The sequence below is a fragment of the Mytilus galloprovincialis genome, chromosome 7 (assembly GCF_965363235.1).
Source record: "Mytilus galloprovincialis chromosome 7, xbMytGall1.hap1.1, whole genome shotgun sequence".
Taxonomy (NCBI): Eukaryota; Metazoa; Mollusca; class Bivalvia; order Mytilida; family Mytilidae; genus Mytilus; species Mytilus galloprovincialis.
Genome location: NC_134844.1, coordinates 71,366,813 through 71,393,960, shown reverse-complemented (window position 1 = coordinate 71,393,960; position 27,148 = coordinate 71,366,813). Strand labels below are relative to the sequence as shown.

Below are 27,148 nucleotides of genomic sequence, written 5' to 3'. Positions count from 1 at the left end.
CCTTTGAACCTTTTGAACCCTTACATGCATGCCATGTAAATGATACCATATCAATTGCAAACATTACCTGTACACAAGTTGACAACTTATAATGGGGGATGCACACGATGTTCCACTAAAAGTACATAACGAAAGGTAAAAATCATTTATTAATACTTATATTTGATTATTAGTCTTATGAATGTCTTTCTGCTGTTCATAGTAAATGTTTATCTAACGTAAAAAGAAATTCTGGCAACTATATAATAAGAAATGTTTAAGCTTTAAAAAAAGTTTGCTCTATCGTTGGTAGATGATGCATATTATGTATATTCATTTTGAGGAAGGTCTTGTGTGTGTTTTTGTAACAGTTATTGCATTTGTTACGGTTGACATTTGGTTTAATGTGAATTTAGACAGCAAGGATTGATTGAGATATAGAAATATGGTAATTCCTTAGTTTTCTTTCGACCGACAGTAAAACCCTTCCCTAAGTAGGTCGCAGGATGCATCAATTCGTAGCCATGACCGATCGGAATGGTGATATGAAATTCGATGCCTCGTGTAGAGATAGTGTCACGCTATCTGCAATTTAAAAATCTTTCAACAAATCTTTGAGGGGTCGGTAAGAGACCTGTTGCAAGGCTAAATCTATATCCTTATCGAATGTATACTCGTTTTCCAGCGGCATTTCAAATTTCCTGCTCACTTTCCGATCCATAACTATTGAAGAACCTACCTATTGTTTTATTTGTTAACTTTTTCCGTTCTGAACATGCATGAAATATTTGCTACCGAACGATTAGCAAATAACAATCAATCATTTAAGTGGATTAACGTTGTTGTTTTTTGTCCGTGTTGAAGGCCTCACTGTGATATTGAGATGAAAAACAACAATTAAAGCGCTGTTTCTTTGCTTTTTGTGTGTGTTTATTTTTTATTTTTTATTTTTTATTTTTTTTTGCTTTGCATGTACTGATTTTATGTCATGGATGGATACCCATATTCCGTGTTTTTCTCTAATACAGCATATACCCAGTTAAAACAAAAATATTTTGTTTATGTTTTAAAAACATTTTGAAAAATGTTGTGAAAATAGCGTAGAAAATATCAAAATCACGTTCAATGTATGGCGCTTAAAATATTTTCAAAACATTTTCTATAACATTTCCAGGATATTTTTAAGACATCATTCATTAAAACGTTTCTCAATGTTGTTGACAATGTTTGTAAACTGTTTTTTAACTGTTTTAATTGTTTGTTTATCAAATATCCTTGAAACATTTTTAAAACATAAAACAAAAATGTTTTTGCAGGATAAAATGTTGTGAAAATGTTCAAAAAACATTTTACAAGATGTTTTAATAATGTTCATATTCTCAAAACATCATTTAAATGTTATATGAATATCAGTAGAAAAATTTTTTGTAACATTATCATTCAAACGTTTTATAAAATATTAGAAACACATTTAATCATGTTTGAATAGGGGGGGGTCCTGGGTCCCCTTATAGAGCTATAAATATGGTTTATCTTATTCCAACTATTTCACTCCAACTTTGTCTAGTTAAGAGTCTGTGGCCCCTTTTTTCATTATCCTGGATCTGCATCTGAAAAACAACTGCTGTCATACTGATCTTAACCCCACATCTAATTTTACAATTGTTATCTGATTACAGTTGAATTTACATATATTTTGTTTACTTTTGTCAGATTGATGTCTCATTGACCCTATTTTTTGTATTGCGTTGACGCGTTGTATTATAATTTGTCATGGTTTTACTTACAGAAAGGTATTCTTTTTTTAAGATTTTAAATATCTTTGTGCAATTTTTTGAGAAGTATTTCTTGATCTCATGTTTGATCACATGTAGCATCCGACATTTTTTTTCTGAACAGTTTTTTTACGGTTTTCTTTGCTGCTTCAGTCAACACTATACAAGATAGAATTACAATTATAAATGCAAAACATGTATTCAATATTTTCATATCACTGTTCTTTTTCAAAGTTTCCTTTGTTCCATTCTTTTTATTTCCTTTGACATCTGCTGGCTTCTGTAAAATAAAGTGTAAACAAATTAGTCCTTCAGACTAGTGATTAAACAAGTTGTGCTTCAGTTACTTTAATCAAAATTACACAATAAACTATTTTTCTTCAATTTAATCCAGTGGTTTTACAAATATATATTGAAAAGTGTCATCTAATCAATGTTAATGGATTGTGAAGCAACAATTGTAGCTATTTTATACATCTACAGAGTTTTTTTATTATTATTACACAAGTGTAACGGTAGATTTCACCAGTTTTTAAAATAAGATATGTATACTGTACACTACAATTTTCTCAACTAAGAGTAGCCAGCCATGTAGAGCCTGTTACATTTTCTTGGTCTTCCAAAAAGAAAATAGTTTCGTAATGGTTATTGTATATTTTTGTGCAAATACATGTAATATAGATTGAGGAATTTAAAGAATAAATACCTTCATAAAATTTGCTCTTCCAGAATGGTTGGAATCATTTCTAAGCTTATATTCTTCTATAAAATCCCCATTTCCATTCTCTATTTTAATCTGCATTTCAGAAAATCTATCCTAAATTTTGGTACGTCTAATTGATCCTACAAAAGTTAAAATAAACAAAATAAATAAAATATAAGTAAGAAAAAGTCACATTGTAATAGTCAGCTACAAAAGCCACAACATTCAAAAATGAACAGCTGCTCCATGGATATAAACAATCCACCAAAGTATTATTCAAATTGGTTAAAGCTTTTTTGAATTAGTGTCTGACATGTTGACAACAGATAGAGGAACGGACAGATGGATCGACGGACGGACAACGGTATACCATGATACGTCCAGTAAAGGAGTATAATGAAAGACAATTCAAACAATGAAAGTAATGGCATATTTATAAAGTTTGACGAAAAAACAAATATGTCAGAAATGAATCGGCAACTACTGAATCAAACTCCTGTCTTGGGACCGGAACATAAATAATTATCTGGCCTGGCGCTGGGCTGTAGGGCTCAATACAAATGTACAAGTTACGTACACTGCATGAAATGATACGTTTACAAAATTTATTCATATATTAAATTTCTAGTTTTGAATTTAAGGTCTGAAGAATTATTTTAGTAGTTTATTAAAGTTTCATAATTTTGTTAAATTTCTTATTTTCTTAAGTTTAATTTCGATTTATGGGTTATTAAATTTGTTATTTATTTGAAAAATAATACCAGTTTAAATTTGTCATTTAAAAGGTTTAAATCTAGTTGATCACCGTTAAATTTTTCGTTTAAACATACGTTTAATTTTTAACAAACTACTAATATAAGAGCATTTAACTGAAATTTAATTTGGATTAAATAACAAGTTTAAACTAATTAACTTTTGTTCGGTAAATTTGAAATTTGATGCCAGCTTTCGTGACGTGTTTATGTATCTTGTTTTATTTCAATGATTACTTCGTCTTCTTAAGGGTCAACAAGGCTTCAATACTGTCAGATGAATACGTGTTGTACAAAATAAAATTGAGAGTTAATAAGAAAAAAAGACAATTTTACGATCGGGCTTTAAGTTATTATAATTGTCCAAAAAGAAAAAAAAGAAAAACTTTCGTTGCAAAAATATTAACAACTTACGTAAATAATTATTCAAATCTTGAAAATCCCCAAACCTTTAGAGATTGTCAACCATGTATAGGTCTTCGTCAGATTTCCATGGACATTCTGGTTATCTTTTTATCTTTTTCAATAACAGAAAAAACAAAACACAACAAATAACAAGAGCTCTATAAATAATGGCTAAATTGCATCGTTTGTTTTTATCGTTTTATAAGGAACGATTTAGTAATAAATAGTTTAAAAAACATGTATTTATCGAAGTACATAAACACAAATAGAAGATATTTTTAGAAACAAGCAGTTTTGATTATTCCCCTTATTATAGACTAAATATATTTTGCATTTTGACATTCTTCTTCCATTTGATAATATTTATTATAATCATATATATACGAAATGCACTTCTATACAGTGCACTTTGTCAGATATTTCTTAAAGATCGTATTACTTTTTTAATAATATTTATAATTGGATGTAACTCTTTTTGTAAACAATCATATCTGTTTCAGAGGAAAATATTTATTTTTAAAATAAGTTATCTCCCATTACATTTGAAAAGCGTAAATATTAAGATAACATTTTATAAAAAAAATCTTTTTCTTCTTTTTTTTTATACTCAACACTGTTTTACGGATGGATGGATAATCCTTTAAAAAAAATAATTGCCGCATACTAGTTTAAAAGGGCACAAAAAGAAAAAGTAAGAGCTGTTTTAGCGCAAATTTCAAAATGTTCACGAAGTAAACGGGATTTTTTTCTTTATTCCAACTTGTCGTATTTTGCTACTGACTCTTTCGCAAATAATGTTACCCGCTTGTACAACATAATTCGCTTTTCCGTAAGTGGAAGTTATGTGGGTGCATTTTATTTGCGCGTATTTTGTGATTATCTTTTTACGTTCGCGCGCAGTATGTGATTACATTGGCGCATTAGTTTTTCAGAAACACTGTGACAGGTAAATTAACATAATTCATATTAAAAATGACTGTAGTTATATTGAACTTGAACATGTTCAAAATTTGAATTATATATTTTTCATAATTCTGTATTTTATTTGTTTTTTTAAAGAAATCGAAAAGACTTAAAAGCAGACCACAATAAGGACCTCAAATTGGATGTATTATTCATTTTATCTTTTTGTTTCTATCGTAAACACAATCTTACGTTTGGGGCAGGTTACATGTGCATTTTTCCTATGAGTATCACTTCTAACCTCCCGTTGGAACTGTCAGAATAGTCTGTCCTAGGACAGTTCTAGATAGAACTGACCAAATCAGTTCAAGGTAGAATTGTCTAGATCAGTCTAATAAAATTGAGAATGGAAATGGGGAATGTGTCAAAGAGACAACAACCCGACCAAATAAAAAAACAACAGCAGAAAGTCACCAACAGGTCTTCAATGTAGCGAGAAATTCCCGCACCCGGAGGCGTCCTTCAGCTGGCCCCTAAACAAATATATACTAGTTCAGTGATAATGAACGCCATACTAATTTCCAAATTGTACACAAGAAACTAAAATTAAAATAATACAAGACTAACAAAGGCCAGAGGCTCCTGACTTGGGACAGGCGCAAAAATGCGGCGGGGTTAAACATGTTTGTGAGATCTCAACCCTCCCCCTATACCTCTAACCAATGTAGAAAAGTAAACGCATAACAATACGCACATTAAAATTCAGTTCAAGAGAAGTCCGAGTCTGATGTCAGAAGATGTAACCAAAGAAAATAAACAAAATGACAATAATACATAAATAACAACAGACTACTAGCAGTTAACTGACATGCCAGCTCCAGTCTTCAATTAAACTGACTGAAAGATTATGATTTCATCATATGAACATCAGGCACAATCCTTCCTAAAACTGTTATAGGTAGAACTGTCTAAAACTGTTATAGGTAGAACTGTCTTAACAGTTCTAGTCGTAGAACTGTGAGCAGACCTGACCAAATCAGTTCTAACCAAGGAAATGTCGGCAGAAGTGACTAAACCAGTTCCTACCGTAGAACTATCTACAGAACTGTCTAAAAGTTTTCTAGCCGTAGAACTGTCCAAACCTGTCAGGATAGTTTAGATTTATTATTAATTTATTTGTTCTTCCCTCGCCGGTATAACTTTTCTTGAATAAAAAGCCAATTAAATTTGGCACTTGTGCTTAACTTTTCAAAATTTTTACAACCTACTGAAATATGCTATATAAGGTATGAAGATGGAATTGTTACAGATCAGCTGAGATATCTATATACAAGTCTAAATTTAAAACAAACGTTCAAACCTATATATATATATTCATATATAAACAAGTCTAAATTAAATATATATATTCTATTACTTCTATTACTTATCCTTAGTAAAAATTTATTACTCATTTTTCTTATCATCAAATTACTATATTTTTGGGATGTTTAAATACGCAGTCGCTGTTGCAATTTCTCTACCGTTGTCACATTTTAAATATTATACCAGCTTAGATCGGTCAAGACTGTTTATTGGGACTGTTTTTCCATGCAGTTGTTCTACACCTCAACTGTCACCACCTTTGGGAATTTAGAGTTGTGCCAGTTCACATCGCAAATAACAATTTTTATTTGGCATATCTTTGTTATCATTGCGCCGTGTTTGGAAATTTTAAAATTGTACCAGCGTCTGTGAATTGTTTAAAAGTTTATCAGTTTGAATATATTGACATGATTCATTTGACATCGTACTATTATTGAAGAAGGATATCTGTTATCCGAAATATCTAACATATTGTTCGTTTTATTGTGTTACTGGTGATGTTGTACCCTTTTAGACTTGTTATATATATGTATGTATATATGTATATATATAAGTACGTCTGAGTCAGTGACAACCCTACAACAGATGTATCCATCGGATCGCCATCAATGATGGTGATACATGGCTGTGTACATAATGTATATACAACTCGTCTAAACATCAACCCAACAATGTTAGATCTGTAAATTTGCTTTCGCTGGATACATCTGTTGTAGGGTTGTCACTGACTCAGACGTACTTATGAATATAATTATTTTCTGTGACTGTATCTTACATTAATTTGTAGGATCCTTTACTATAGATAATTTAGCTGATCTGTAACAATAACATCTTCATGCCTTATATATCATGTACTGTAGTACGCCGCTAGATTAAAACTGACGTGGAAAGGTAACACATGCCCACCGAAAGCTCTTTTTTTGAGAGCCCAGGTGGTCGTGTGGTCTAGCGGGACGGCTGCAGTGCAGGCGATTTGGTGTCACGATATCACAGTAGCATGGGTTCGAATCCCGGCGAGGGAAGAACCTAAAATTTGCGAAAGCAAATTTACAGATCTAACATTGTTGGGTTGATGTTTAAACGAGTTGTATATATATATTACTCTTTAGACTTATTTATATTTAAGACAAAGAGTTCTTAAAACTGTTCTATGGACAGAACAGACTTACTCAAATTTAGCCAAATCAGTTCTAATCGTAGAACTGTTCTAGTCGTAGAACTATCTGAAACTGTTCTAAGATAGAACTGTCAAGAGCAGTTCTAGGTAGAACTATCTAAATCAGTTATAGGTTAGAACTGTTCTAGCTAGATCTAGAACTATCTAAAAGGTGTCAGGATGACAGTTCTACATAATATCCTAGAACAGTTCTCCTGATCTCCACTGTAGATGTCTACTGAAGCCAATAATCAATGGCCCGGTTCTTTACCATATGGGAAATTCAAACTTTGTATAAAAGTGACACCTAACATCCACGTATTCCAACATCAATCCGAATTCCGATAGCAATCAATCTTATTCGGAAGACTCCGTATACATACTATAAGTATTTTATTGTAATTATATTACAAAATATTGATCATATGATACTTGTATTACTAGACTTGCAATTGCTTTAAATCAATCCGACATAATTAATTTAATGTTTCGACGGTTTTCGTATTATATGCTAATGATAAATGTATAACATTTATGAAAGGGTTTAAGCATTATAGGCCCGTCATCATCAGGGATTTACCTATATCAATTTATTTTGATTTTGTCGTTGTCAATAGATCTGCAATATTTTTATGCTTTTTATAAGCTATTATTGGTTTGCGTGAAAATATTTCGTTGCAAACTGCATCCTGTTTTAGTAGATCCCAATGTTTACTAATGCATTGTTTTAATTTATGAATGCATGGATTAAATTTCGTTGCCAATACTAAAGGAATTTCCTTTGTGTTTTGTTTGGCCTTTTTTTCTGATTAAATCAGATCTATTTTACGGTAATGCCTCAGTTATATACTTTTCGATTTCAATCTCCTTGTATCCTCTCTTTATTAAGTTCAATCTGAACTGTGACAAAATATATTGTAAATCAACATCATTATTTGTTGTTCTAATGTATCTGATTGCTTCGCCCTTGATAAACCCTGCAAACACATGTCTACTGTGACAGCTTTTACGATCTAGATAAAGGAAGGCATTTGTCGGTTTAAAGTGTGTTTTCACATCTAAAATATTTTCATTAGAAAATCTAGTTCCTTTGAAAATATTAACATCAAGAAATATTATTTCTTTAGATAAGAATTCTAGTGTGAATTTAAGGAACGGATGATGATTATTTGCTAACTCTAGCAAATCCTTTATTTCCTTCGAATCGCCGTGATATATTAATATAATATCATCACGATACCTTCCATAGAAAAATATATTTTTTCTATGTTTAAACTAAGAAAGAATTTCTTTCATAATTTTAAACATGAATATATCACAGATTTCCGGGCTTGGGACTGCTCCTATCGCGGCTCCTATTGTTTGTTTATATAGCTGTCTATTAAAATCAAAAATGTTGTTCTCTAAAATTGATCTGAGGAGATAGATTAAATCATCCGTCGGTGGGCATTTGATTTTGTAATCTGATTTATCAAACTGATCATACGAAATTCTAACTGCCGATAATAATTCATCAATCGGGCAATTAGTGTACATTGAAATTGTTGTGTATGGTTACGCTTTGTCCAAAAGTTTTTGTTATCTCCTGTATTATTTATTGCTGCAATTGTCAAAATCCAAATCACACATAAAGATAGCCTTGTCCTATAGTTTATATCTGGTGGTTGTGTTTTTTGTATGTCTTTGATTCTAACCCTTCAAGTTCTTATACAAATTCAGATGTATTGCCATTCTTTACATATAGGTAAAAGCATACTTACAAATTGGTATTGAGCTTTGCAAATGAATGATGTGTCTTCTTTGGATTATAGTTTAATTTTCATCTTAAAAATACAGTCTTCAAAATATTATTCTACTGTAAATAAACAGAGCAGCAATCCATGCCTTTCAAGTCTTATACTTTGTAAATATGGATCAGAAAGTTGGAGGATCAATTGTATTTGTTCAGTAGCTACAAAGTTATAATCATTGAAACTTCCTGTTTTTCCTAATTTCTGGAAATGGGAAATGTGTCAAAGAGACAACAACCCGACCATAGAAAAAAACAACAGCAGAAGGTCTTCAATGTAGCGAGAAATTCCCGCACCCGGAGGCGTCCTTCAGCTGGCCCCTAAACAAATATATACTAGTTCAGTGATAATGAACGCCATGTCATACTAATTTCCAAATTGTACACAAGAAACTAAAATTAAAATAATACAAGACTAACAAAGGCCAGAGACTCCTGCGGCGGGGTTTAACATGTTTATGAGATCTCAACCCTCCCCCTATACCTTTAGCCAATGTAGAAAAGTAAACGCATAACAATACGCACATTTAAAATTCAGTTCAAGAGAAGTTCGAGTCTGATGTCAGAAGATGTCACCAAAGAAAATAAACAAAATGACAAAAATACACAAATAACTGACATGCCAGCTCCAGACTTCAATTAAACAGATTGAAAGATTATGATTTCATCATATCAATATCAGGCACAATCCTTCCTGTTAGGGGTTTAGTATCATAACATCATAACATATATGAGAAGAACATTACCCGTGTCATGCCAACAACTGGTTTTTGAATAAATGTGTTCAGTTCCGATGCAAAGACCCTATAAGTGAATCAATATTAAATCCAACATATGCAATCTTTAAGGACCTGACAACAGTATCGTAACTTTATCCCTTCTTAATAAGTCTATTTAAAGGTTTTGTTAGTTTCTGAGGTGAATACTGACATTTTGTGCTTTATGAAGAATATTTCCATAAAAAATTGGATGTGAAATACCTGAACGTATAAGAAGTCTGCATGTTGAGCTATATTTACGAATGATGTCCTTATACCGATGATAAAATTTAGTAAATGTTTTAACTAGTTTGTGATATCGAAAACCCTGGTGTAATAATTATTCAGTAAAACATAAATTTCTCTCGTTAAAATCTAAAACATTGTTACATACACGAGCGAATCGTACAAGTTGAGATATATAAACACCGTAAGATGGTGACAAGGGAACGTCACCATCTAAAAATGGATTATAACGATAGGAAACGAAAAATCATCTCTTTTATCATAAATTTTAGTGTTAAGCTTTCGGTTAGTGATATTGATATTAAGAATGTTTTACTAATATGCTTAAAAAAAATTTCAGAGGTAGAACCTACATATCTTCTGAACATTTATAAAACATTCAAACAAAATATCTTAATAAATGTTATTGAAAACATTTTTATGAATATTCTTACATCATTTGTAAAAATATTTTTAAAAAAATGTTTTAATTAATGTTTTAAAAATACAAGACAAAATATGAACATAACATCACGAAAAAAAATTTTGACAACGTTTTGAGAAAACATTTATAAACCTTATAAAAATGTTTTGAAAATGTTTTGTGCTACCTGGGTACACGATAAAACATGCTTTTCAATACCGTTTTACCAGTGCTTTCATGTAGCTTCACGAAAAAACCATAATAAATAAATATGTTTGTTAAAATATTTGACAAATTCTAAAAAATGTTTCGTATTATTAACGGAGCTGTCGGCTAAAACGTTTTCCCCGTACTTTCTATGATATCCGTGATACGATCTACGATTTGCTGTAATATTTCCAATGAAGAAGCCGGCAAACAACAACCATGTTTTGTTGTTTAAAATCTATGATGTGAGTTTCGAATAATTATATGTAAAACGCGGAGGACTATGCTAAATTAATTATCAATAAAAGCGCCTTTTGGAATCTTCATGAAAGTGCATCGAAAGTCACATGAATCATGTCTTTACGACCAACATTGGACACTTTCGACAACATGTTGGAAAAAGAACAGCCTGAACATTGTGCCAAAGATACAAATAATTATATAAAGAACCATTGAAATGTATATGTACACGAGAGGACAAAAGTATAAAAAAACAATATGTGTGGTCTTGTTATGTTGGCAATGGTAATTGTCATTAATTTTGTAATTATTTTTCAGCGTTATCGAATCCGGTTTGGTGATTTATCCGTTTCCTCGACTAGGAGAGGAAACATTTCTTTCGAATCCCCCTATCACAGAACACGGTATAGAAAAGCATTTGGAAACTGTTCGGACACTCAAGACAAAAGACACAGATATACTATTGTGTACAGCTATGAAATCAGGTTTTTATTTCTGCCAATCATAATAATAAATGAGGTGCATCACTTACAACCAAAAATGAAATATCAAACTTAAGTTACTAATTCTTATAACTGTTCATTTCCTTTTACCAATCATGTATAATCTATATAAAAATTAAAAATATCAAAATTGTTGGCGTATTTTCATGGTGTTTTTTTTCACTCATAGAGGCACAACTGATAACATACTTTACTTGGTCACTAAATTTGCCCCCCCCCCAAAAATGACCTGAAATAACAATTTAAAACAGTGTTTTGGCAAAATTAATGACGAGCCACAACTTTACCGACAAAAAACATTTTATCCACATGACAATCGCTGTATAAGATAGCTTGTACTTCATTATATAATGTTGATATTGTAAGACTGTGGATCGTCTCTGAATTTGAATAAAAAATCACTTAAAATGAAAAAGAGCTATGTTGGCTGTGTTTGTAAATAATAAGCCTCGAATTATAAACAAAGGATCATAATAATAATAGAAATATTAAAATATGATATAAGACATTGTTGACAGTTGTTTTTTGTCCGTTAAATGTGTTTGAGCTTTTGATTTTGTCTTTTATAAAGGACTTTGCGATTTGAATTTCACTTGGAGTTTGGTATTTTTGTTATTTCTCTTTTTGTGCATATATGTGGTATTATTAGTTACATTTATGTACTTATCCATCTTCGGATTTCAAATGTTTGGCTTTGAGCGTTCCTGATAAAGGTAAATTCAGAAAAGCGCTTCGGACGCAATAAATTATTAAACGTGTTGTTTTACCTTTTTTTACATCACTGGGTCGATACCTCTGTTTGTGGACTATTAGTCACCTATCATCAGCTCAGTAGTCAGTGCTTCGGTACTGACATGATTTAACAAACTTTACTAAAATTGTCCGTTTATAAATTTTGAAATTATTATAAAACTAAGGACACAGTTAATAAAACAGTTGTTATATAAACAAGCTCACCTTTTGTTAGATACAGGTGCATTGGATTCTGGTCCTTCGGCTCTCCGGCTTATTTGTGTTTCTCGAGATGCTATTCGAAAGTAAATGATAAATGACATATCTTTTAATTATATTTTGTACTTCCACTCCCTTTAATATTGACGGACAAGTGAACCTATGATTTACGACATATATTAAATAAAAAATTACGGAAGACATATGATAAACCTTATAATAAGAGACCATGAAATTATAATTTTTACAAGACATTATTATCAAATTATGTTTTTCAACTAATAGCATTCTGCTACAGTATTGACTTTTCAATAAAAACCAAGATCATTCGTGAAAGAATTTAGACACAATAAATGTAAAAAGAATAAATCGTCGCTGGGCTTCTAAAATGTTGTAAAGAACAAATTTTTCAAGAAAAAAATATCTCACAAACAGGCTTTGAAAATGTTGGCAAAATGCATGCTTCCAAAATGTCGTATGTGAACTTGAACATTTTTGTTAAAAGCAGTGAAATAAAAACTTTGACATTTCTGGATTATCGAAGAACTTTAATTATTTTCACAGAAATAAAGAAATGTACAATTATTTTTTTCCCAAAGCCATTCTACAACGATTTTCAAATATATACAACATTTTGGAAGGAAACTTTACAAACAACTGACATTGGGAATTTTGTAATATGTCTTATTTCACACATTTTGATTGGTCTAACTGTATGCTATTTTGTAATACCAAAGATTTCCTCCCGCCCAGACCATTGGTGTCAAAAAGTATTTTTAGCCAAAAAAGTCATATACGACATTTAAGAAGCCCAGCGACGAAATGCATGTTATTGTATTCAATTACAGTCAGTTATCATCTGAATCGCAATCAAGCACAGGAGTGACTGGGGAATAGAAATACGGTCACTGTTGGTCTTCTTCCAATAGGCATATTTAGGGGTCCGTAGGTGATCTATTGCGATGCAAAATTGCTGTCCCTGTCCTAAATGCACTTGTTTTCAAATAGCTGTCCGACAGGTGTTCAATATAGATATCTCAGGTCAAAATCAACATTATCAATAAAACGAAAACTTCGGATTAAATAGTACTAAAATTTTAATTACTTTTAATCAATTTAGAAATTGGGTCTAATTACTTTTTCCATAATTTTATTTTTTTTTCAATTTTGGAGGGATGAAAAAGGGGTGCGTATTATATACAACTGCGTACTATACACGGTTAATACGATAAAATAATTAAATGGTTGGACTTATGACAGTTGAGGGGTGTATAAGAGATGATCGAACTTTCATCATTTATATAAAGTACTGCAAGTCATATCCGGTCTGTTAACTTAGAAAGGTGGCATTGGATATCGCTATCACTCCAAGTTGGAATGTGTTAGATGTAAGCAATTATCAATGTGAGAAATTTCGGAATCTTTGCAAATTTTGCTAATATTTCAAGTAAAACACCTTATATTGTGTTCCGTGTTTATATCTTATGTATTCAGAACAGTCCAGCTTTTGGTGGGGTTCATGTTGCTCAGTTTTTAGTTTTCTATGTTGTGTTTTATATACTATTCAGATGCGATGGAAATTCTAAATTATTAGTCGGTTGTTTTCGACTTACGAATTTGAATATATCACTTTGGTATCTTTAGACTCTATTCAACATAGTTTCTCTTTCTTTTGCAATCTTTATTGATAGTATAGGTCAAAGTTATTGACTTTCATTCTACGAAGATCGAGCTTATCTGTTTTGTATTACTGTACTCCAACAGTTATGAATATAAATGTATCAATCTCGTCTGCTGTTTTTTTTTTAATATCTAATGCAAGTTTTGTTTAAAATCAGCATCGTCGCTTTGATCAAGCCAACACAGATAAAGAGTTCAACAAATATTTATTTTTTTATAACAGGTACACACTGGTGCCATGAGATATTGTCCATGTTACTCACTCAGTCTCTAGAATATAACACAAAAGGTGTTTTAACTCAGATGTTGTTGGACTTCGCTGCACACTTCTTTGATAAGTTAGATGCAGTAGATGACCCTAGACTATTCACAACCCATTTACCTTTACATCACCTACCAATTCATCATGTGAAAAATGGATACAAAATTATATACCTGAATCGAAATCCGAAAGATAGATGGGCTTCTAACTACTCATTTACTATTGGAAAGCTCGGAATTCCTGATTGGACATGGGATGAATTCTTTGATGATATGATCCTTAAAGGTACATTTATCACACTTGTCGTCTTTACTTCATTATAACAATAAGGGACAATGATTGAACTGCAGCATTGTACTTGAAAACACCAATATTTAGGCTGTTGTGATGTGTCTACATAGAGTGTCGAGTGCCTCTGACTAGTCTGCACACTATAGAAAAAGGGGGAAATGTGGTAGTATTGCCAATGAGACAACTTTCAGCCTGAGTTGAAATGACGAAGATAAAAGCAATCATAGGTGACCTTACGGTATTCAACAATGAGATAAAAACCATACCGTATAGTCACCTATGAAAGGCCCAAACATGAAAAATGTGAAACAATTCAAACGAACAAAACTAACAGCCTAATTTATACAATGTAATCTACGAAAACATTTATGAAAGATATTAACCAACGACAACCTAGTCTATTTTAAACTTTTTATTTAATTGAACAACTGTATACATTCTACATGAACTAAACTTCACTTACAACTCTCTTTGACATATTGGACCTTAAATGGTGTTAGGCTTCAGGTCCTCGGCGTTTAAGTTTAAACATTTATCCCGGTACCAATGACAATGTCGTTATGCCCTTAGAGGCATTATGTTTTTCGGTCTGTGCGTCTGTTAGTCTGTCCGTCCATTTGTCCATCCGTTCGTCCGTCTGTCCCGCTTCAGGTTAAAGTTGTTGGTCGCTCCAGGTTAAAGTTTTTGGTCAAGGTAGTTTTTGATTAAGTTGAAGTCCAATCAACTTGAAACTTACAACACATGTTCCCTATGATATGATCTTTCTAATTTTAATGCCAAATTAGAGTTTTTACCCCACATTCACGGTCCACTGAACATAGAAAATGATAGTGCGCGAGTGAGGCATCCGTGTACTATGAACTCATTCTTGTTTTTTAAAGAAATGTTCAGATATTGAAACGCAAACGTTGGGTCATAATTGAAACTTAATCAAACTCGACCTTTGTTGTCCGTTTCTATATACCATTATTTAAGGGACTTTCTTATTCGGCTTTCAAGTAACTTTAACCACTTTATTCATATTTCCGACGGTCATGTAAGGTAAAGCTTGAAAATGATAGGTAGTTCCCGAGGAGGATGTAGGATAGATAAGTATATTTTAATTTTTTAGCAACTGAAAAAGTCATCAAATGTAATCTTAATTATTTATTTCTTTTCAGACGACTTACTAGGAGGTTGGTTTAACTTTACAAGGGAATTCGAAAAGGCGGTACAAACTAAAACAGCAAATATACTACCAATTAAATATGAAGATTTGAAATTAGTAAGTGTGCGAACAACCCTAATTACATACTTGTATGTATAAAACTAGAAAAATCCTCGAAATTTAAATTACCAATATTCAATTATTCATACTAAAAGGTGCCTAAATTGACATTTTTTTTTCTCTCAAAAACTAAGAATCTTTTGAGGTAGAGTGATATTTTCTAAAATGTACTTCGGTGAAAGCTTCTACACCCCAATAAAATTACAACAAGAAGCATTCAGTTCTGTTATAAAAATAGTTGGTATTATTACATCAAATAACATCCACACATGGACTTGGCAAAAGCAAAGGAATATTTCTTAGAAGTCACCATGGGCCTACAAACTCATTTATCAATCTAGTTTATAAATTACCGGGATTCTTAAACCAATCTATAAAAGAAAATGAACCTTATCATATTGTCGTTTGTGACATCTTAACTAATGTGATCGCTTCTCCTTGCATCATAAACAAACAAATGGAAATAATAAATACATGCAAATAAAAACTTGTCCGTGATTTAAGGATGGTCGCTCTTCTTTGTGTTTTTGAAATTTTTGCATGATATTCGGAATCCTGTGGTTTTATCAACGTAGTGACATTAAAAATTTTGCCCGCAAACCCCTACTTTTCTTTTCATAATGTTACTACATATAGTTTTAAAAGCCATATTTGAAAATCTTATTAAATCTTTGTTATTTTTCATAGATGTTTCATAGAGTTTGAAAGAAAAAAGTGCCAATGTTAAATGTGTGAAAAGACTAGAGAGAATCATTTCCCGCCAACTTTAAAATGGCTTATATCTCAAAAACAAGCAAACGGACCCTTCAATTTTTTTGTGCTTTGTTAGTTCCTTTATTCATATACTTTCAATTTATAACAGTCTTTTAAAAAGCTTGTTATTTTGAAATAGAGTAATGAACATCCTTAATTGAAACTCGTATTTGCTTAGTTTTCTAAGTTCTGTTCGTATAACAATATATTAAGTCGACCATAAGCATTTTGTTGTAGATGTGGTGTGTCCGTGTAGATAATCATATGTTGATATTATACATTCTCATCTGTATATTATTCTGTTATTTTTTTTTAAACAAGTACTATCTTTAAAAATAGATATCTGACGCATTCAGATGTGAGCATCGAGTTTCAAACAAACCATGAATCTTTATCGTTTTGTTTATTTTTATCAAAGTTAGAAAATTTGCAAAATATTTGACGTTTATGTTGCAATTTGTAATTCATAACAAACTTAAGGTTATGTTTTTCTCCGACTGTTAATGACGTCTTTACGCTAAATCCATTAGATGTTGGATGTACTTGTTGTTATTGGCTTTACACTAGTTGCCAGTAATTATAAGTACTCTCAGATCTGTACTTTATGCCTTTTATGTTGTTAGGGATGTATAAATACCCTCCCACGTCCGGTCTGTGTTTTAGTTAGATGTTTTTCTGCTTTGTATTGATATGTTGTGTTAAGCCCTTCTCAACCGATTTTTAAAGTTAGTTCTTACGTTGTGCTGTTACACCTCTGTTCCAGGTTAGGGAAGGTTTGAACGCTCTCAAACATTTTAAACCCGCCACATTTTTTATGTGCCTTTCCCTAGTCAGGAACCTGTAGTTCAGTGGTTTTACGTTGGTTCGTGACTGTCATATTTGCTTCCGTAAATTATTTTGTTATACATTAGGCCATTAGTTTTCTCGATTGAATTGTTTCATATTATTCATGCCGATGCCTTTTATAGCCGACTATACGATATGGGTTTTTCTCATTATTGTTGTCGCATTTGAAATCATACCCTATCTCTTTTATTTTTATACTGAAACAGTTTCGAACAATGAAGAAATGTCAATAATAACTATATTCCAAACACAACTTAAACAATTAGAGATATATATCGGGGTAGGACGGACGCCAAAGGTCTATATTAATTTTATTTGCGATATATGTATTTTGACATTCTTTGTTTCAAGTATGATATTTTGTACTATTTGAGATAATTATTACGCCTAGGAAATTTCAAGACTGCACTTGAAAGTACATAAAGTCGATAAGATATATTTATAGCACTCAAGCTGTTGATAACCTCATTGACTACCATTATCTTCAATTGAAGATCTTATGAACCTGTCAGTGATATTAACCTGCTCATCTATTAAAGGTTAAGCCTACAAAATACAAACAATTGATACATGTGATAGAGTTGATAATTACACCTTCTTTAATAGAATTTAGAGTAATGATGGATGACATCATGCATGCCTTTACCATACTTAAGCGTCTTTTGGTCAAATTTTACAAACAAAAAAGCAATGATGCGCTATTGATTTATTAGAAGAACAAAGAATATTGGTTATGAATACGTTCTATGCTCTTCAACTTTATACTTGTTTGGCTTTTTAACTATTTTGATCTGAGCGTCACTGATGAGTCTTATGTAGACGAAACGCGCGTCTGGCTTATCAAAATATAAGCCTGATACCTTTGATAACTATTTCTACATTTTGTTTTAATGTTGAGCTGTCATATTGTTAGTTAAGGCAAAGGGAGGGTTAAGCGCGCACAGACTTTGTTTTTGACCCATCACATTCTTTACGTGCATGTCATAAGGCAGAGGCTTGTAGTCGAGTTGTTTTCGTTGGTAAGTTACAGTTTTGCTAACTGTCTACTCTGGATTTACCTTCATCAGAACTGCAAAAGCCAAAACATTTGAAAGCCAGGGATGTAGAAATACATGGAAACGTTAGGAGCTTTGTGACCAAAACGGGCATAAAAAGACGAGCAAAGTTTAACTCGGGTGAACTGCACCTAAAGGAGTAGGAATATTTGTTTGTAAGCATTTTTATAGGTATTTATTAACGGGCAGTTGAAGACAAATGTTATTTATCATGTCATTACAATCTCCTTATTTCCATAGTGAAACAAAACCTGCCTAAAGCATTTGAACGGTTCTAACAACAATAACAAACAAAATTAAAGTTTTTATACACAAGAATATTTTTGAATTGACATAGTCTCTTACATGCATCTTTTGGCCGTTTTCTATTGTAGAAATATATTCGGTTACAATGCAGGTTGTATCATTTTTCACAATATAAACCATCAAAAACATTTCTTTTCATCACTTCTAGAAAACGATACTCTTATTAAAATGTCTGCATCTCTCTGTTTTAGCATCCGTTCTCAACGATTAAAACAATGGCCGAGTTTATAAATGTCTCGCACACTGACGATTTCATTAGAGAGGTAATAGAGAAGTGCAGTTTTGATAATATCAAAAAGCACAAGTATGATTCTACAAGAATGATTGATCCCAAACATGAATCGACATTATTCCGAAAAGGTAATTTTATAACAATAGATAAAGTCACTTCTTATATGTCTACTGGTTATTTGTATTGGGTTACTGTCATTTTGATTTCTGAAAAAAAGTCTGTATCACTCAAAAGGTAACTTTGTGTTATGCAGAACTCATAATGGGTTTAGTTAGTTAATTTATTTTAAAAGGGGAACAACTAATAAAACACTTTAAAGGTGATTTGCATTTTAAACGTGAGTGATAACTGACCTAAAGTTGCTGTCAGGTTATAATGTTATAGGTTTTGTGTTAAATATTTGAAGGTAATCAATCGTGTTTAGCTCGAGTAACATTTCTGACTATGCGTCAATAAGACAAATTCCAAATAACCAATAAAAACCTACTTTTATTTGACTGCTATTTCTTACTTAAATTATCCATTGTAAATTCGTAACCAGCAGGAATATTCATGTGTTTATATGAAACAGATTTTAGTGCTGTTTAAGTAAAGAATTACATGGGCAAGTAATGTAATTGAACAATATTGGCTAGAATATTATGAGGAAACGACCTGCAAGGGTGACTGGAGAATAGAATAATGGTCACCATTGCTCTTCTTTTGACCGGCAGTAAAATTATCGCTGACGTGGGGCGTCCGTTTGACTGTGCGAGAAGTACAAGTTCGCAGCTACGTCCGATCAGAATGGGGACGTTTAATATTGAATGAGATATAACGAGTCCAGAACCAATCCTATATATACTAATACATATTCTTAGTATTTGACTTTATTTCATAATCTATTTTGTTCAATTCAATATTTTATCATAAATATTTGTTGTTTTTTAAGGTGTTTCGGTTAAGGTTTAACTACCAAGGCTTTTCCTCATCAGGTATCCCAAGCCTCTAACTAATAAAATAATCAGTTTCAAAGTAAAGTTCAAAGCATCCATACGCATAGAATTTAAAAATTCTGCATACCGGGATACGACACCTGGTAACTTTGTATTGATGTATTGTATTCTAAATTAAATCAGTTTATGATTTGATATAACTATTGTCTTTTATGTTGTGATTTGCTCATAGCATATACTGTTGTTCAGGAAATTCAGTGTTTGTTTAATATATAGATTTTTATCCAGAACAACTGTAGATGAATTTTTGTCAGCTTTCTTAATAATTATATTATTATTTGAACGTAAGGTTTTGAGTGCCGCTCTCTCATGTTTAGAAAGATTATTTCTAACTTTGTTTATTTTAAGTCTGCATATTTCCATCTTTGTGGCAAATAGATAATTTTCTATTGTGTTGTTTGCTAAAGAGGGTTTAAATCCCGATTTGATTCTAAAAGGATGATTGGTGTCCGCATTAGTTTTATCACTAAAGTGATATTTGCATCGCATTTTTCTACCTAGTTCGTCAAAATCTCGTAAGAGATTTTGTTAAATGTATTTTACATCTGGACTGGGAATAAATTTTAATCCCTTTGCAAGAACTAATATTTCATAGTTTGTGAGATTCTCACGTGAAAACACTTCTATATAGTTTAAAGCTTTTTTTACATTTTCATGAAAGTGTTTTGTGCGTTTAAGATGGCCTTTGTTATTATTATGTATACGGAGTTTACTTTTGTATTTTATTAATCGTTTTTTCTTATCCCTTTTTCTGAGAGATCTTTTTCTATTACTCATAGTAATTTATTTGTATAAAATTTTTTGTGACAAAACAATTTTGTTTGTTTGTATAATTATTTCAACTCTAATTGAGAGATGAAATGAATATATATGAAATTCAACTCTATTTGAGAGATGAAATGTATTTTATTAATTCTACTCTATTTGAGAGATGAATTGATTTGTATTTTGTTTAAATCTATTTCAAAAATTATACATTGTATATGTAAACTCTGTTGAAGTGTTTGTTCACTTCTGCGGCAATCAATGTGTACTGCAAATATACACCAAGAATTACCACGTGCATACATTAGTCTAAGACTTAGATTCTGATTGGATATTCCAATGTTCCCACGTCACTCGTAACAAGCAACAAAGTTCGTCATTTGTATTCTCAATCTGATTGGTTGTTCCGTAATTAGTGTAGATCAGTTACTACGTCATCGAGCCATCTAACTCTGGTCAAATGTGTGTATTTTATTAGATAATGATTTAACACTGAATTGTTTTTAAACTAGTAAGATAAAATATAATGCTAATTAAATTCCTTTATATAAATAAGTAATGCTTTAGACAATACTATTAAATTACGATATTAATATTATCATTCTAAAAATAAATAGAGGTAATTGTGAGACAGATATAAGAGGGTGGTAAAGGGGGACCCTCAACACGGAAACACGTAAAATAAAAATGGCAAAAACGTTGCACGGAAAATAAAAATCGGGAAAAACGAAGCACGAGAAATAAAATAGTAACTATTAATGTAAAAAGTAAAAATAATTTATGAAACAACCGTTCTTGGAGATCATCCAGCCATTATAAATAATGGACAAGATGACCCTACAGTCACATTTTAGCGTCCGCTAGTTGCAACTGATTTGAAAGAAAAATATTATTCATAATAATTAATATTATAGGCGGCTGAATTTTAAATAGTCTGCATGGGAACACATAATTTAAACTGACAATCTCCTGAATGACCGGGCAGAGGCGGATTTAGAAGGGGGTCCAGGGGGCCCGGGCCCCCCTTTTTGGGAAAAAAATTGGTTGCTTATATAGGGAATCACAAAAGCGTGACTGGAGCGGGCCCCCTCTTAGCGCAGTCAGTGGGCCCCCACTTATGAAAATTTCAAGATCTGCCAGTGCCGGGGCTTTGAATTTCATCCCGGCTTTACTTTTAATAATATGCAGGACAAGCACGAGAAATTAAGAGTACCGACACGAAACACGGAAAATAAATAAAGGAGAACACGAGGCACGCACGTCGAGCCAAACACGAGAAAACGAGAAATAAAACTTCAAAACACGAAAACACGTGAATTAAAAAGGCGGAAAACGTTGCACGAAATTAACCCTTTACCACCCTCATATAATCTATTCATGTAAAGATAAGGGTTGTTGATGAAATTGCACTGTTTGCCCTTGCGTAGTCATGTGTATAATTTATTGATAACAATCCTGCTACGTGTGTATGATACCTGTAAAGTTATGTGATTTTTTTTGAAGATGTTAATACTTAGATTGTAACTTTCAATGCCCCATTATTGGGGTTGGTCTAACTATTTTGATTTGAAGTAATGAAGATCGATATAGTTATAAACAATACTATACATTTGTTACAATGTTCAGGTGGTCTGTCCCTACAGATAATCAAATTCGATGCGCTTCGTACTATTTTGTATGAAGTAAAGGTGTGATGCTATTAGAAACTGAATAATAGTTACCCATGTCGAATGTAAGTTTCCTGTGATAATGGTTGTAAGAATGATAAAATAAATGAATAAAAATGTTACTACATATAGTTTTAAAAGCCATATTTGAAAATCTTATTAAATCCTTGTTATTTTTCATAGAGTTTGAAAGAAAAAAGTGCCAATGTTAAATGTGTGAAAAGACTAGAGAGAATCATTTCCCGCCAACTTTAAAATGGCTTATATCTCAAAAACAAGCAAACGGACCCTTCAATTTTTTTGTGCTTTGTTAGTTCCTTTATTCATATACTTTCAATTTATAACAGTCTTTTAAAAAGCTTGTTATTTTGAAATAGAGTAATGAACATCCTTAATTGAAACTCGTATTTGCTTAGTTTTCTAATTTCTGTTCGTATAACAATATATTAAGTCGACCATAAGCATTTTGTTGTAGATGTGGTGTGTCCGTGTAGATAATCATATGTTGATATTACACATTCTCATCTGTATATTATTCTGTTATTTTTTTTAAACAAGTACTATCTTTAAAAATAGATATCTGACGCATTCAGATGTGAGCATCGAGTTTCAAACAAACCATGAATCTTTATCGTTTTGTTTATTTTTATCAAAGTTAGAAAATTTGCAAAATATTTGACGTTTATGTTGCAATTTGTAATTCATAACAAACTTAAGGTTATGTTTTTCTCTGACTGTTAATGACGTCTTTACGCTAAATCCATTAGATGTTGGATGTACTTGTTGTTATTGGCTTTACACTAGTTGCCAGTAATTATAAGTACTCTCAGATCTGTACTTTATGCCTTTTATGTTGTTAGGGATGTATAAATACCCTCCCACGTCCGGTCTGTGTTTTAGTTAGATGTTTTTCTGCTTTGTATTGATATGTTGTGTTAAGCCCTTCTCAACCGATTTTTAAAGTTAGTTCTTACGTTGTGCTGTTACACCTCTGTTCCAGGTTAGGGAAGGTTTGAACGCTCTCAAACATTTTAAACCCGCCACATTTTTTATGTGCCTTTCCCTAGTCAGGAACCTGTAGTTCAGTGGTTTTACGTTGGTTCGTGACTGTCATATTTGCTTCCGTAAATTATTTTGTTATACATTAGGCCATTAGTTTTCTCGATTGAATTGTTTCATATTATTCATGCCGATGCCTTTTATAGCCGACTATACGATATGGGTTTTTCTCATTATTGTTGTCGCATTTGAAATCATACCCTATCTCTTTTATTTTTATACTGAAACAGTTTCGAACAATGAAGAAATGTCAATAATAACTATATTCCAAACACAACTTAAACAATTAGAGATATATATCGGGGTAGGACGGACGCCAAAGGTCTATATTAATTTTATTTGCGATATATGTATTTTGACATTCTTTGTTTCAAGTATGATATTTTGTACTATTTGAGATAATTATTACGCCTAGGAAATTTCAAGACTGCACTTGAAAGTACATAAAGTCGATAAGATATATTTATAGCACTCAAGCTGTTGATAACCTCATTGACTACCATTATCTTCAATTGAAGATCTTATGAACCTGTCAGTGATATTAACCTGCTCATCTATTAAAGGTTAAGCCTACAAAATACAAACAATTGATACATGTGATAGAGTTGATAATTACACCTTCTTTAATAGAATTTAGAGTAATGATGGATGACATCATGCATGCCTTTACCATACTTAAGCGTCTTTTGGTCAAATTTTACAAACAAAAAAGCAATGATGCGCTATTGATTTATTAGAAGAACAAAGAATATTGGTTATGAATACGTTCTATGCTCTTCAACTTTATACTTGTTTGGCTTTTTAACTATTTTGATCTGAGCGTCACTGATGAGTCTTATGTAGACGAAACGCGCGTCTGGCTTATCAAAATATAAGCCTGATACCTTTGATAACTATTTCTACATTTTGTTTTAATGTTGAGCTGTCATATTGTTAGTTAAGGCAAAGGGAGGGTTAAGCGCGCACAGACTTTGTTTTTGACCCATCACATTCTTTACGTGCATGTCATAAGGCAGAGGCTTGTAGTCGAGTTGTTTTCGTTGGTAAGTTACAGTTTTGCTAACTGTCTACTCTGGATTTACCTTCATCAGAACTGCAAAAGCCAAAACATTTGAAAGCCAGGGATGTAGAAATACATGGAAACGTTAGGAGCTTTGTGACCAAAACGGGCATAAAAAGACGAGCAAAGTTTAACTCGGGTGAACTGCACCTAAAGGAGTAGGAATATTTGTTTGTAAGCATTTTTATAGGTATTTATTAACGGGCAGTTGAAGACAAATGTTATTTATCATGTCATTACAATCTCCTTATTTCCATAGTGAAACAAAACCTGCCTAAAGCATTTGAACGGTTCTAACAACAATAACAAACAAAATTAAAGTTTTTATACACAAGAATATTTTTGAATTGACATAGTCTCTTACATGCATCTTTTGGCCGTTTTCTATTGTAGAAATATATTCGGTTACAATGCAGGTTGTATCATTTTTCACAATATAAACCATCAAAAACATTTCTTTTCATCACTTCTAGAAAACGATACTCTTATTAAAATGTCTGCATCTCTCTGTTTTTATAGCATCCGCTCTCAACGATTAAAACAATGGCCGAGTTTATAAATGTCTCGCACACTGACGATTTCATTAGAGAGGTAATAGAGAAGTGCAGTTTTGATAATATCAAAAAGCACAAGTATGATTCTACAAGAATGATTGATCCCAAACATGAATCGACATTATTCCGAAAAGGTAATTTTATAACAATAGATAAAGTCACTTCTTATATGTCTACTGGTTATTTGTATTGGGTTACTGTCATTTTGATTTCTGAAAAAAAGTCTGTATCACTCAAAAGGTAACTTTGTGTTATGCAGAACTCATAATGGGTTTAGTTAGTTAATTTATTTTAAAAGGGGAACAACTAATAAAATACTTTAAAGGTGATTTGCATTTTAAACGTGAGTGATAACTGACCTAAAGTTGCTGTCAGGTTATAATGTTATAGGTTTTGTGTTAAATATTTGAAGGTAATCAATCGTGTTTAGCTCGAGTAACATTTCTGACTATGCGTCAATAAGACAAATTCCAAATAACCAATAAAAACCTACTTTTATTTGACTGCTATTTCTTACTTAAATTATCCATTGTAAATTCGTAACCAGCAGGAATATTCATGTGTTTATATGAAACAGATTTTAGTGCTGTTTAAGTAAAGAATTACATGGGCAAGTAATGTAATTGAACAATATTGGCTAGAATATTATGAGGAAACGACCTGCAAGGGTGACTGGAGAATAGAATAATGGTTACCATTGCTCTTCTTTTGACCGGCAGTAAAATTATCGCTGACGTGGGGCGTCCGTTTGACTGTGCGAGAAGTACAAGTTCGCAGCTACGTCCGATCAGAATGGGGACGTTTAATATGATGCCTTGTGTGAAGAAAGTGCCACGCTCTGTGCACGTTAATAACCATTGCAACAACTCTGTGAGGGGTCCGTAGGTGGCATGTTGCAAGGCAAAATTTCGATTCCTTTCCAATATACCCTCATTTTCTAGTGGAAGTCCTAATTTATTCGACCTTTATTCCGAACAGCCTCTATTACAGGACAGACTGGAATTTTTTCTTGACGTCACAAAAACATTTATTGTGACATCATTGACCATAAACTACCTAGTTTTTTTTTTCTGTTCCCTCAAAAAAAAAAGGGTTAACGTATATATCTTAAAATAAAAGTTCTTTCAAAAAAAAACAAATAGGACAAGTGAAGCTCTTGTCGTACCTCCTACTTAAAAAAAGTAAAGTAGCAAAATTACCGAACTCTAAAATTTAAAACGGAAAGTCCCTCAACAAACAGCAAAATAAAAAGTTTAAACACATGAAACGAATTGAAAACAAATGTATTATTTCTGACTTAAATGTACAGGCATTTCCTTATGTAGATAATTGTGGATAAAACCAGTTTTCAAAGGTTGGGTAAAGGGGGATCGGTACACTAACAATAACCGTTCTAGAAAAACTTGTTTATAAAATGTTCCGATAATTATATAGTTATATTAATAAAACATGTAAAAAGTATAGAGATTTAACTCATTTAAGGATGATCGCTACTCTGTTTAAAAAATAAAGATTTTTAAAAGACAGTTATAAATTTATAGTAAATATATAACGGAACTACAAAGAGCAGAAAAAAATGCAAGGTCTGTGTCTTTGTTTTTACAATATAAGCCATTGAAAATTTGGCGGAAAATGATTCTTTCTAGATTTTTGGCACCTTTTTTCTTTCAAAAAACATGAAAAGAAACAGATTTATTGAAATTTAAAAAAATGGCTTTTTAAACTATATGTCATAAAAAAAAACATGATATGAATAGAAGGGTTAAGCGTCACCTCATGGATAAAACCAAAAGATTTTGAATATCTGACAAAAAGTCAAAAACAAGACTAGCGAACATCATTAACTCACGTTAAACTTTTTTCATTATGTAAATTACACTCTTCCATAACCTAGCCATTTAAAGAATTATCCGATCAGGTTAAAATTATTTTGTAATATAATGTTTACTTTTACTTTTTTAGGTGTTATAGGCGACTGGAAGAACTGGTTTACTGTAGCACAAAATGAGAAATTTGATGAAATATACAGAGAGGAAATGAAGAACTGTGATGTTGACTTTATCTACAAACATTAATCATGAAATTGATTATGAATAATATTCTGTTTATTTTACCGTATTGTTGCCGTGACTGGCAGGTATGCAATAGCTATCACAGACATAATCACGTCTAGAAATATATTTGTAACAATGATCAATAGCACGAGTAAAGATCCACTGTA

The 27,148-nt window shown here is 31.8% G+C and overlaps 1 protein-coding gene across 2 annotated transcripts; it reads left to right on the top strand.

Annotated features, from left to right (window-relative positions):
- Nucleotides 1–27,148, top strand: LOC143083599 (sulfotransferase 1B1-like). Of its 2 annotated transcripts, XR_012980800.1 has the most exons (7): nt 1–135; nt 11,000–11,166; nt 14,039–14,362; nt 15,529–15,632; nt 18,787–18,955; nt 24,893–25,061; nt 26,890–27,148. XR_012980800.1 is itself a non-coding variant. In XM_076259867.1 (6 exons), the coding sequence occupies exons 1-6, from the start codon at nt 92–94 to the stop codon at nt 27,000–27,002; spliced, it is 921 nt and encodes a 306-aa protein (XP_076115982.1). In that variant the 5' UTR covers nt 1–91; the 3' UTR covers nt 27,003–27,148. The 2 variants fall into 2 exon arrangements, 1 of the variants encoding a protein (XP_076115982.1); XM_076259867.1 differs by lacking the exon at nt 18,787–18,955.

Bases quoted from the DNA above. Each gene is read 5' to 3' on its own strand.
- LOC143083599 (XM_076259867.1), top strand. From the start codon at position 92: ATGGGGGATGCACACGATGTTCCACTAAAAGTACATAACGAAAG. The intron at 14,363-15,528 runs GTACATTTATCA...ATTTCTTTTCAG, and splicing joins TGATGATATGATCCTTAAAG to ACGACTTACTAGGAGGTTGG. The intron at 25,062-26,889 runs GTAATTTTATAA...TTACTTTTTTAG, and splicing joins ATCGACATTATTCCGAAAAG to GTGTTATAGGCGACTGGAAG.